Source organism: Amblyraja radiata, chromosome 32, assembly GCF_010909765.2.
Source record: "Amblyraja radiata isolate CabotCenter1 chromosome 32, sAmbRad1.1.pri, whole genome shotgun sequence".
NCBI lineage: Eukaryota > Metazoa > Chordata > Chondrichthyes > Rajiformes > Rajidae > Amblyraja > Amblyraja radiata.
Window position 1 is genome coordinate 7,661,211 of NC_045987.1, and position 12,873 is coordinate 7,674,083.

Genomic DNA, 12,873 nt, shown 5'->3' on the forward strand with positions numbered 1-12,873 from the left:
AGATTCCCAGGATCCAAACACTTCCCATCCCAGTGTCATAGAGTCATAGAGAAAGGAAACAGGCCCTTCAGACCAACTAGTCCATGTGACTATAATGTCCCATCTAAGGTACCCCCATTTGGCCCATATCCCTGTATCCATATATAATGTCCAAGTGTCTTTTAAATGCTGTTACACTATCTGCCTCGACTATCTCCTCTGGCAGCTCATTCCATACACCCACCACTCACTCTGAACAAAGTTGCCCTTCAGGTTACTGTTAAATCTTGCCCTTCTCACCTTAAATCTATGTCCTCTGCTTCTTGATTGTTCTATCCTGGATGAAAGACTCTGAGCATTCACCCTATCTATTCGCTTCCTGATTTTATACACATTTGTCAGATCACCCCTCAGCCTCCTGCTCTCCAGGGGATAAAGTCTGAGCCTGTCCAACCCCTCCCTGTAGCTCAGGTCCTGGACACCTGGTAATATCCACTTCCCATCAGAGGGCCTAGTTGCTGGTGGAGCCTGCACATTGATTTGTGATAGTGTCGGGCGGAACTGGACTGTGGCAACTAACAGCTCTCAACCTTGCTCCAGATCGAGAAACTGAAGCACAATCTGATGCTGGCAGAGGATGGATGCCAGGTGGAGCGGACCCACACCATGAAACTCAAGCATGCCATGGAGCAGAGACCAAAGCAGGAGCTCATCTGGGAACTCCAGCGAGAGAACGACCTGCTCAAGGCAAAGATCCAGGAGCTGGCCAGCCCCATGAAGGTAATTCCCCAGCCTGGGTTTGATTGTTGAAAGATGCAGCATGGAAAGAGGCCCTTCGGCCCACCTGATCCATTCTGACCATCAATCACTGGTTCAAACTAGTTCGATGTTATCCCACTTTCTCATCCACTCCCAACACACTAGGGGCAATTTTACTTCGCAATGAGTGAGAGTCAGTAGTTCAGAGTCTCTTCCACGGATGTTTTACAGTTTAAGTTATTTTGGGTTTATGAAAAATTGTCTGTCTATTGCAGAGTTTGTGTACAGGAGTTTAGGCTTCACTAATTGCTTTGTAACAGATATCATAATCACAATCATCATAATCATAATCATAATTTATTAGCCAAGTATGTTTTGCCATATACGAGGAATTTCATTTGCCATAGTCATACCAATAAAAAGCAACAAAACACACAAAATACATTTTAACATCAACATCCACCACATTGACTCCTCCACATTCCTCACTGCGATGGAAGATGAAAAAAATGTTCATAGAAACATAGAAAATAGGTGCAGGAGTAGGCCATTCGGCCCTTCGAGACTACACCGCCATTCGATATGATCATGGCTGATCATCCAACTCAGTATCCTGTACCTGCCTTCTCTCCATACCCCCTGATCCCTTTAGCCACAAGGGCCACATCTAACTCCCTCTTAAATATACCCAATGAACTGGCCTCAACTACATTCTGTGTTCAATCTCTTCCCTTCTTTGTGCTCCCGTGGTTGGGGGCCTCGAGCCTTCTGTTGGCTCCTGTAGCCGGCGGTCGGGACCTCCGCAACGGGGCGATCAAGCTCCCACATCGGGGGGGGAGGGGGGGGGGGTCTCGGCACCCCTACGCCGGGCGATCGGACCCCGGGTCGGGGCTGGTCGACTTTGGAGCTTCCCGACATCAGTCTCTACCCGAGACTGCAAGCTCCTCGATGTTACAACGCGTAGGTCGGGGTTGGAGCGTCGATCCCAGGCAAGGGATCACAGGCTCCTCGATGGAGACATGGCAGATAACATACATATATAGCCTGCTTAATCTTAACGAATATATTCTGCAGCAGTCATCGGGCAGTCTCTTGTGTCATCAGGAAATCTGAGCAGCTTTTATTTGATTGTTGCATGAATTGAAGGTTGAGAATGTCGATAAAAATAAGATGTACATCCAGATCCTGGAAGATGATCGGAGGACAACGCAGGAGGAACATCAGGAACTGGTCAACAGTATCTACAGCTTGCGTAAAGAGCTTCAAGGTGTGGAGGAGTTGCGAGATAAGGTAGGATTTGATCGTTCCATTACCATGTGCTGTGCCCACTGGCCCGCATTGACTCCCAGCCCAAAACCACCACCCATTGCATACGTCCCCATCTCATCGCCACCCGCTCATTACCTCTGGCCCTGTTGCACATTTGCCCTGTTTCAGCCCCAGTGTCGGGTGTGTTATGGTTTGGCCCCAAACCCCTCCACCTCCCTGCGTTTTAAAAGCACATCGAAGTCCCCCACATCGAGTGAGCTTCCATTGTCTCACAGTTCCTCTGTGAAAAGGTTTGAGGTAACTTCCCCACGGCGAACTCTCTATAGAAACACCGGTTTGGAAAGATAGACACAAAAAGCTGGAGTTACTCAGCGGGTCAGGCAGCATCTCTGGAGAAAAGGAGTAGGTGAGACCCTTCGGGGTTTCGGGTCGAGACGCATCTTCTATCTGAGGAAGTGTCTCGACCTGAAACGTCACCTATTCCTTTTCTCCAGCGATGCCGCCTGACCCGCTGAGTAACTCCAGCTTTTTGTGTCTATCGCCAGTGTAAACCAGCACCTGCAGTTCCTTCCTTTACCACCAGTTGGGAAATGCAGGTAAATGGGACTATCTCCGTTCTAAAGCATGGCTGGCATGGGCGAGTTGGGCTGAAGGGCCTGCCTCCACACTGTACACCTCGATGGCTTCGCTATGTGGGAAGGTGACAATAAGCCTCAGTGTCCCTGGTTGGAAGGGGGATGGGCTGGGGTGGGATAGAGAGAACCATTTCCCTCTTCCTAATTGGGAGTCAGGGCAAGGAGTGAGTTTGGGAATGAAGCCCCGTGTGATGGAGTGTTTGTGGAAGAACTTTGACCGAGGGACACCTCCACTTAACCACAGGTGTTGAGCCAGCCTGGCCCAGGACTGTACCCCTGGCTGCAGAACCGTGATAGATACGGTTGTTCTTCCTAATTCCTAGTTTTTGTTTTGTTGAAGTATCTGGAAGAGAAGGAGGTATTTGAGCTGAAGTGCACGACACTGCAAAAGGATTCCCAGATGTACAAGGATCGTATAGAGGCGATCGTCCTACAGATGCAAGAGGTGGCCACAGAGAGAGACCAGGTAACTGGAACCGGGCACCTCCGCTCGGTCCGCATTAACCAACCCAATCTCCCGGTGGCTCAGCACTTCAACTCCCCCTCCCATTCCGAATCCCACCTTTCTGTCCTGGGCCTCCTCCATGGCCAGAGTGAGCACCACCGGAAATTGGAGGAGCAGCACCTCATATTCCGCTTGGGCAGTCTGCACCCCAGCGGCGTGAACATTGACTTCTCTAATTTCCGGTAGCCCTTGCTGTCTCCTCCCCTTCCCAACTCTCCCTCAGCCCTCGGGCTCCTCCTCTTCCTTTCTTTAAAAAGTTTCAGAAGTGATAACCCACTTGAGAACCGTGGGCGATTTTTCAATTTTACAGCCAGATTTATCACTTCTGAAACTTTTTAGATACCAAAGGAATCAAGAAAAAACACAAATAATGCCTCACTGTTGATGAAATGCAGAGAGCAAAAGCGATAATTCCCAATATTTTCAATCTCGATATCTGCACGGCCAATGTTCGCCAAGCACTTTTGCTGTTGTTGTCCCTTCAGCTGTCACTTCTCTCTACCATAACTTCTCCTCATTTCTGGAATTCTGAATTAGGATAAATTTCTCTCACGCTTACCCCGATTTCCGTAATTATTTACTGCAAAAAATGATAATTTTGGCGTTTTTTAATGGGCCCGCTATGCTGGAAACAATGGTAACCTGCAGTTCATCACGTGTACTCCAGTTGGCGTAGCGTAGCAACTGTACGGGTCATGGGTCGTGACCCAACTACCGTGCAACCTCCCTATTGCCTTTGCGCTGGCTGGTTAGCACGCAGCAGGCGCTTGTCACTGTACCTGGGTGCAAGTGACAATAAAGTGGACTGTACCCGTGACTCTGTGCCCGTCACCGCGTGTCCCCCACAGGCGCTGCAGTCGAGGGAGGAGATCCACAAGCTGCACTCACACAGCCTGCAGCAGAAGGACGAGTACCGCAAGCTGATCCGCGAGAAGGGAGAGAGGTGCGACGAGCTGCAGATCGAACTCTATCGGCAGGAGGAGCGACTCCTCAACCTGCAGGCCACGCTCAAGCGGCTGAAGCAACTGCCGGACAGCTCGGTAACGCCCACCTTTATCACGGTGTTGGGGTGCGCTCCATGCCATCGGGGTTTGGCTCGCCACGGTCGGGCTTTGGCGCACGTTTGTCGGACCTCTGTCCGCAACCTTGGAATTTGCTTCACAAAGTTGGGTTTTGTCACATGGTGGTATTAGATCTTGGTGAAGACAGACACAAAATGCTGGAGTAACTCAGCGGGTCAGGCAGCATCTCTGGAGAGAGGGAATTGGTGACGTTTCGGGTCGAGACCCTTCTGACCTTGGTGTGTCTTGCTGGGGTCTCGTGCACGGAATTGGGTTCGATGTGTATTGATGTTCGTTTTGGTTTGCGATGAGACGTGGAGTTAACTCCGTGATGTTGGGTTTTGCTGTGTGTTGGTATTGGGGTTCAGTATGAGAACATGATCCCACCACCAGTCGCATCTCCCCATCCCCACTCCATTCCACACTTTCCGCACCTCCTTGGCTCATTCATCACTTCCCACCCAAACCACCCCCTCCCCGGGTACTTTCCCCTACAACCGCAAGAGATGTCACACTTGTCCCAGCACCCACCCCGCTCAGCTCCATCCAGGGACCACTGTGGCCCTTCCAGGTGTGACAGAGGTTCACATACACGTCCTCTATCGTCTATTTGGCATTCCTAATGTGTCTAATCATCTACGGAGCGAAGGAAATGGGCAACGTTTCGGGCCGAAACCCATCTAGGGAAATAGGCAACGTTTCGGGCCGAAACCCTAGGGTTTCGGCCCGAAACTTTGCCTATTTCCTTTGCTCCATAGATGCTGCCGCACCCGCTGAGTTTCTCCAGCACTTTTGTCTACCTTCGATTTTCCAGCATCTGCAGTTCCTTCTCAATCACTCTCCAGACCCAGTCCACTTTTCCAGCTCTCTTCCCCCACCCCCCCCCCCCCCCCCCCTCTTCTACAATCAGTCTGAAGAAATGCCTCTAACTGAAACGTCGCCTATCCGTGTTCACTAGTTCACAAGTTGCAGGCGCGGAATTAGGCCATTCGGCCCATCGAGTCCGCTCCGCCATTCAATCAATCAATCATGGCTGACAATGTTCTCCAGGGATGTTCTCCGAGGATGCTGCCTGACCCGCAGATTTACTCCAGCACTTTGTGTTCTCCACAAGGTTGCAGCATCTGCAGTCTCTGGGGTCCCGAGACCCCTTGCTGCTGGGTTTGGGGTTTGGATTGCCGTGGTGTTGGGCTTAGCTGGTGATGATATGGGGATCAGATCACTGCATGATGTTGGGGTTGGGACAGTGATATTGAGGTCCAGCTGATGATGTCCGCGTTGATAATATGTGCATTTATAATTTCACAAAATCTTTCTTGCTTTTTCAGACCTCAGACTTTGATGAGACCAGCTCCAAAGCTTCTCAGGATGTGAGTCACTCTGCTTTCACTTCATTGCTCAGTATATCGTTGCTCTCCTGGTCCAGGTGGGTCACCCCCCCCACTGCCCCTCACCCCCTCCATGCTGGCTGCCACTGGTCACGGTGCGTACAGCCATGTTCCACCCCGACACCTCACTTCCTTCCCTGTGGGAACCAACCGCCGGTCTCAACATGCAGGTCAAGACTCGGCCTTTCCAAATCTGAACCCTATCTGCACCCAAGTCCAAAAACATGGGCACACACATGCATATGTAAGCATGCACACATGCGCATACACACACACGTGCACATGTACACGCACACATGCACATACACACACGTGCACATGTACACGTGCACATGTACACGCGCACATGCACACATGCAGATAACATGCCCATGACATGCACACACACGCATGCACTTGTACGCGCACAACATAACACGCACATGCACATTTACACACATATAACATGCACACGCACATACACACTTACTCCGTGCATCAGGTTACTCAACACTCATACTGTCAGAACCACACATCACGCCGTCATACGCACACATACATGTTTGAAATCGTCACATGCCTGGACTCATCTACATGCGCACATACATGTTCATACACACTCACCATCAACCTTGATTCATGTGCCCCCATTATCAGCCAATGTGAGATCAATTCATTCAGCACAGCGCTGCGATGATCCATGTGCTTCAGTATGAGGTGGGTCTCCTATTTAGTACATGTCTTATTGTCCACATCCAGAGTTATATTCCATATCAGGTGTGTGATTAATTGGACCAGCTTGGATACCCACTATCAATCTCTCTCATTCACCAGATCACTGTTACAGGAATCCAGGATACAGATCAAGGTTCCGCTGAATGTGAGTTACCTCAGTAACCCTTCACTTTAAAATGCAATGTAAGGCAGTAATGTCACAGCTGTTCTCTCACCTCGAGACCCACCGCAGTGACATGGGGCCATGATGTGAACTGTAATATCAGTGGTGTGTTTATGGTCAAGGTGTTAGTCTAAAGTCCCACGCTGCCATCTGTTTGAACGTAAATGATCCCAAGGGCAGGGGGGGAGGAGAATTGCACCTGAAACAATGTACAATAATTAGATGTCCTGAGACCCGGGTTCGATCCCGACTATGGGCGCTGTCTGTATGGAGTTTGTACGTTCTCCCCGTGACCTGCGTGGGTTTTCTCCGAGATCATTGGTTTCCTCCCACACTCCAAAGACGTGCAGGTTTGCAGGTTAATTGGCTGGTTTAATTGGCGATTAAAAATGTTAAATTGTCCAAGTTGGCGATATGCAGAGTACTGTCCTGCCGACTACAAAAATTCAGAAGGTTTTGAAGTGTTGAAAGGAACTGCAGATGCTGTTTTAAACTGAAGGTAGACACGAAAAACTGGAGTAACTCAGCGGGTCAGACAGCATCTCTGGAGAGAAGGAGTAAGGGGGTCTCCAGTCTGGAGAAGGGTCTCGACCCGAAACGCCGCCTATTGCAGGGACTGTTGTGAGGGGGATGGGGAAGAGGAGGAGGGAGTGTTGTTTCTGGTTGTGTCGTGTGAAGTCCAACCTGTTTTTATCCAGGGTGTTGGACACAGAACACAGAGACGGTGAAGGCAGCCGGCTCACAGCCGTCCCCAGCGCTGGCTAAATTCCCCGACGTGAAAACGGTACGTTGCCTCGCAGCTGAGGATCCTCTTCCCCCCCCCCCTGATTCCCATCCACTGCCTTATCCATCCTTGCCCCTGCGGACTAGAGAATGTGTGGAAGATGCCAATATAACACAAAATGCCATGATAGACACAAAATGCTGGAGTAACTCAGCGGGACGGGCAGCATCTCTGGAGGGAAGGAGTGGGTGCCTGTCCCGGTGAGTTACTCCAGCATTTTGTGTCTATCTTCCAGCATCTGCAGTTCCTTCCTACACAATATAACTCCATGGGTTCTTTCGACAGAAGGGAAGTAACGATTTATTCCCATGGCAAATGACTCCTTCAAATTCCTTCCAAAATCCCAGTTTTTCTACATATCCTTCTGTGTGTAACCTGTCTCCATAATCCAATCCCTTGAGAACTGGTGGCGTTGTGCTGAACCTGCTGGGGCACCCGTTGCGAGGCTGATAGTGGAGTGGGGATGTTGGGGTGGGTGGGGGTGGTCTCACCAGTGGGTGGAGGGGAAGGGAGGGTGGGATGGAGTTTGGGTGCGGCAAAGATCAGGCTGTGTGACTGGAGTCTCCTGTGGCCTCTCTCACAGCTGGTGGCCACTGAAGACCTACTGAAGGTGAAGTCCAGCAGGTTGCGAATGAAGAAAAGCTTTGAAGACTACAGAAGGTCTGTAACAAATCCTTGGCCACATTTATCTGCCACTTCTGAAATTCTTAATGGTCTGGCCAACCCTTCTCTTAACTCTCCCTCCGACTGCTGCTGCCCATCTCTTAAAGATGGTCCTTCTATCAATTGATCCCGATATCAGTTGGTCTGGGCGCAGCGGTAGAGTTGCTGCCTTACAGCGCCAGAGACCCGGGTTTGATGATGACTACGGGCGGTGAGAGGGGTTTGTACGTCCCCCCACCCCCCATCCGTGACCATGTGGGTTTTCTCCGAGATCTTTGGTTTCCTCCCACACTCCAAAGACATACAAGTTTGTGGGCTAATTGGCTTGGTATAAAAATTTAAAAACAATTGTCCCTATTGTGTGGGTACACAAAAATGCTGGAGAAACTCAGCGGGTGCAGCAGCATCTATGGAGCGAAGGAAATAGGCAGCGTTTCGGGCCGAATAGGAACCATTTCAGGAAATAGGCAAAGTTTCGGGCCAAATAGGAACCATTTCAGGAAATAGGCAACGTTTCGGGCCGAAACCCAAAAGGGTTTCGGGCCGAAACGTTACCTATTTCCTTCGCTCCATTGATGCTGCTGCACCCGCTGAGTTTCTCCAGCGTTTTTGTGTACCGTCGATTTTCCAGCATCTGCAGTTCCTTCTTGAACACTTTGTCCCTATTGTGCATAGGGTAGTGTGAATGCGTGGGGTTTGCATATCAATGTGGGCTGAAGGGCCTGTATCTCTATATCTACATGTCCAACTACTGCCTGTCTCCGCCTCTCCACCCATCCATCTGTCCCACCCTCTGTCCCACCGTCATTCCAATCAGCCGTCTCTTCATTCCTCCCCCCCCCCCCCATCTGCCCTGTGCCCTTATTCCCTCCTGTTGTCCCTCTGTTTAGTTCAGAGATACAGCGCGGAAACAGGCCCTTCGGCCCACCGGGTCCGTGCCGACCAGCGATCCCCGCACATTAACACTATCCTACACGCACACTTGGGACAATTGTTACATTTACACCAAGCCAATTAACCCACAAACCTGCACGTCTTTGGAGTGTGGGAGGAAACCGAAGATCTCGGAGAAAACCCACGCAGGTCACGGGGGGGGGGGGGGGGGGGGGGGGGGGGGGGGGGGGGGACGTACAAACTCCGTACAGACAGCACCCGTAGTCGGGATCGAACCCGGGTCTCTGGCCCTGTAAGGCAGCAACTCTACCGCTGTGCCACCATGCCGCCCAGATGTCTCTCGGTTTCAGAAGGATTAGGTTTAGGGGTCAGGCTCCTCGTTTTGCTCAGGTTTCCACACAGGGTTTGACCTGAGGAAGCGGTCCATGAGGAGTCACGCCCAGCCACCGGGGGTGCTGCTGAGCTAAGATGCAAGGTCCACTGATGGGAGAGGAGGCCCAGAACCTGCCCAGACACTGTGTGCAAGAGACAGCCTCTTGGCCAGCCCAGTCCATGCTGACTGTCACACGCTCATGCACATTAGTTCTATGTTATCCCACTTCGGCATCCACTCCTTACACGGCAATTTTGCAGAGGCCCATTAACCAATTAACCTCGAAGTGGGAGGAAACCAGTGTGGTGACAGAGACAACGTGCAAACTTCACATAGACAGCACCCGAGCTCAGGATCAAACCTGGGTCTCTGGTGCTGTGAGACAGCAGCACTACCCACTGTGCCACTCTCAAGATGTTGACATCCCATCCTATTACATGGATAGGACAGGTTTGGAGGGATATGGGCCAAACGGCGGCAGGTGGGACTAGTGTAGCTGGGTCATGTTTGTCGATCGGTGTGGGTAGCTTGGGCTGAAGAGCCTGTTTCCACGCTGTATCGTCCCGTGACTAGAGAGTAAGCAATCCGTTTGTGTGTCCCTCTCTATTACAATCACTGTCTGTTGTGGGGTAGAGTCGGGTAGAGGTTTTTAACTCCACGCTGAAACCTCACCAAATCCTGAATCCCCATCCCTTTCTCTCTTTTCACCAAACGGAACAGGAAGCGGGCGATCCGCCTGAACAAACAGATGAACGAGGGGGTGAAAGGAGGCGTGGCAGCGAGCGAGACCACCGACTCCGACTACTCCGACGGGGAAGGGAAGAACGAGGATGGGAGTTGATGCGTCCGCCTCTAGGCGGCTGTGGCCCCCAGACCCTCCCTGTGGCCCCCAGACTATCCCTGTGGCCCCCAGACTATCCCTGTGGCCCCCAGACTCTCCCTGTGGCCCCCAGACTCTCCCTGTGGCCCACCCAGACACTGGGACAGAGCGACCTCCCTGGGCCTCACTGAGCTCAGCCGCATTCCCTCTGCCTCTCTATCCACACCACTCTGCTGTACCTCAGCCGACCCTCTCACTGCCGCTCACTGTGGGGGGGGGGGGGGGGGGGCCCTAGCCCCGGCCTGGTGTTGACTAGAACCCATGTGCTCTTGGGCAAATGATCCCTCGACCACCATTTTGAAGAGCAGGTTGATCTCCTGGGTGCTTTTGCCCAACTCTCCCTGACTCACAGTCTGAAGAAGGGTCTCGACCTGAAACGTCACCCGTTCCTTTTCTCCAGAGATGCTGCCTGACCCGCTGATTTACTCCAGCATTCGGTGTAAACCAGCATCAGCAGTTCCTTCCTACACGTGGACCAAAGGGCCTGTTTCCATACTGGACTTCTCTCCTCTATCTACCTCACCATCGGTACTTCTGAGATGGGTTATCTGGTTATTATTTGCTCATTGGCTGCGGGCTCCTGCAGGTCACAAATGGCCGTGCTCCTTTCACTGAAGGTCGGGTCGTTGTGGTGGTTGAGAACATCTCTGTAAATGTCATAAAGGAACTGCAGATGTTGGAATCTGGAGCAAAACACAAAGTGCTGGAGTGTCGCCACAGGACTAGGCAGCATCTGTGGCTGGAATGGACCCAATCTGAAGAAGAACCCATCGTGAAATGCCGCCAGTCCATTCCCTCCACAGATGCTGCCTGAGCTGCTGAGTTCCTCCTGCCCTTTGTATTTCACTTGCTGATGTTATTATTAAGGATGGTAGAGGAAAGAATTCTATTTTAATGTCTCCTCTGCTTCATATCCTCGCTGTCTTCCCTATCCTCGCATTCTTCTTTCCTGTGTTTCCTTCAGCCTCTCTATCTCTCCATCCCTCATTGTCTCAGCTTTCCTTGTTCTCCAACCCTCTGTCCTCTTCCTCCTGGATCCTGTTTACTCTGTGCCGTCTCTCTCTCTCTCTCTCTCTAGTTCTCTGTCTCCCCATCACCGCTCTGTCCCTTTACCATAGCAGCTACATCTGATTGATCCAAACACAAGTCCAACAACACCAAGTCCCCGTCTATGGTGACTTGGTTACAGGTTTGGGTTTTGTGAGGGGCCACCTCCCCTATCACCGAGTACCGGCCTTCCACACGCCGGATGATGCTCTTCCAAATAAAATAGTATTTCCAGAGTCTGTGAACCTTGCGGTTATCACATTTCTTTCCTGCCCTTAATTTGATAAACGGATGCAACAATCTAAACAGAAAAAAGGTTGGAGTAGCAGATTAACCACAAAACTATAAATGGGGCAGGTGTGAACTGTCCTGGTCTGTTATACGTTATCACTTAACCGAGTCTGAAACGTCACCCATTCCTTCTCTCCAGAGATGCTGCCTGTCCCACTGAGTTACTCCAGCATTTTGTGTCTATCTTTGGTCTAAATCAGCATCTGCAGTTCCTTCCTACACATTGCTTAACGGGATATTTATCATAGAGAGCGATCCTCTTTCATGCTCAGTGACAGATGGGCGAGGGAGGGGGTGAAGGGGTGTAGTTACGTAAAATTGAACAATTCACCATTCATGCCATTGGGTTGCAGGCGGCCCCTGTGGAATTGAGGGACTGTTCCTCCGAGTCCAGTTTGCGTCTGTTCTCACTCTGGCAATGGAGGTGGCCCAGGGTAGAGAGGTCAGTGTGGGATTGGGAAAATAGTTAGCAACCGACAGATCTCGGAGGTGTCACCTATCCGGGAGATGCTGCCTGACCCGCTGAGTTACTCCAGCATTTTGTGTCTTTTTTTGAAAGCCAGTACCTGCAGTTCCTTGTTTCTGCATCTTCCTGGATAGAAGAGGTTGGTTTCACAGGTGTCAGTGAAGCCGGGTGTCATGTGTACAGCCGGCAGCAGATGGCGGTGTTGGCCACGTTATCCCACTCAGGAGCTGGGGTTGAAGCAGTGGGGGGAATGGGAGCTGTCTGGCTGTGTGTGTGTGTGTGTGTGTGTGTGTGTGTGTGTGTGTGTGTGTGTGTGGACTGGCTGCCAGCACTAGACGGATTACATCTGAGGGGAGTAACAGAAAATGCTGGGGATGGCAGGTCACGGGAAAGAGAAACAGAATTACATTGGAAACAATCAGGCCAATCGTCCCAACCCAAAACGTCGCCTGACCCATCCCCTCCACAGATGCTGCCTGACTCCATTGAACCATCATCAGTGAATCTCATTGTTCTGTTTTGGGACAGGTGACAATAAAACACTCTTGACTATTGACCCGTTGTGTTTTGTTTTTGGAAACGTTCAATTACTTTCTCACCTTCCACAGGTGCTGCCTGAACTGCTGAATTTTCTGTTTGGTGTCAGCTTGCCAGCATTGTCTGCAGGTTTCTCCTCTGCATTTGGAGATATGGGGATGTCACAGTGAAAGGCTTAATCAAATAAGCGTCTCCCTGCCAACCCTCCCTTCCTCTTCCGTTATACTGTAACCGTGAACAACCAAAGTTCACCGTGACTGAACTCCTTCAAGCCACAGGGTCCAACCCAAAGGGGCAACAAGTACTTGCATCGTGCAGCATCTTTAACAAAACAGAACTTCCCAGTGAGCTACTGAGGAGCACAAGTGGGTTAACATATTATGAGTGTTTGTCGACACAGGGCCTGTACTTGCTGGAGTTTAGAAGGATGAGCGGGGACCTCATTGAAACTTACTGAATAGTGAA

The 12,873-nt window shown here is 51.0% G+C and overlaps 1 protein-coding gene across 2 annotated transcripts in view; it reads left to right on the forward strand.

The window, feature by feature from the left end:
- Positions 1-12,491, forward strand: part of card9 (caspase recruitment domain family member 9) — a 21,060-nt gene extending 8,569 nt beyond the window's left edge. Inside the window, exons 5-13 of one of the 2 annotated variants that reach the window (XM_033049110.1) lie at positions 580-759; positions 1,885-2,028; positions 2,983-3,108; positions 3,996-4,187; positions 5,537-5,578; positions 6,410-6,455; positions 7,172-7,257; positions 7,841-7,917; positions 9,908-12,491. In XM_033049110.1, the coding sequence (XP_032905001.1) occupies positions 580-759; positions 1,885-2,028; positions 2,983-3,108; positions 3,996-4,187; positions 5,537-5,578; positions 6,410-6,455; positions 7,172-7,257; positions 7,841-7,917; positions 9,908-10,028 (1,014 nt within the window). In that variant the 3' untranslated portion in view covers positions 10,029-12,491. The remainder of the gene's footprint in view (positions 1-579; positions 760-1,884; positions 2,029-2,982; positions 3,109-3,995; positions 4,188-5,536; positions 5,579-6,409; positions 6,456-7,171; positions 7,258-7,840; positions 7,918-9,907) is intronic. The other variant, XM_033049111.1, reaches the window with a different exon arrangement.
- Positions 12,492-12,873: the final 382 nt, after the last annotated feature.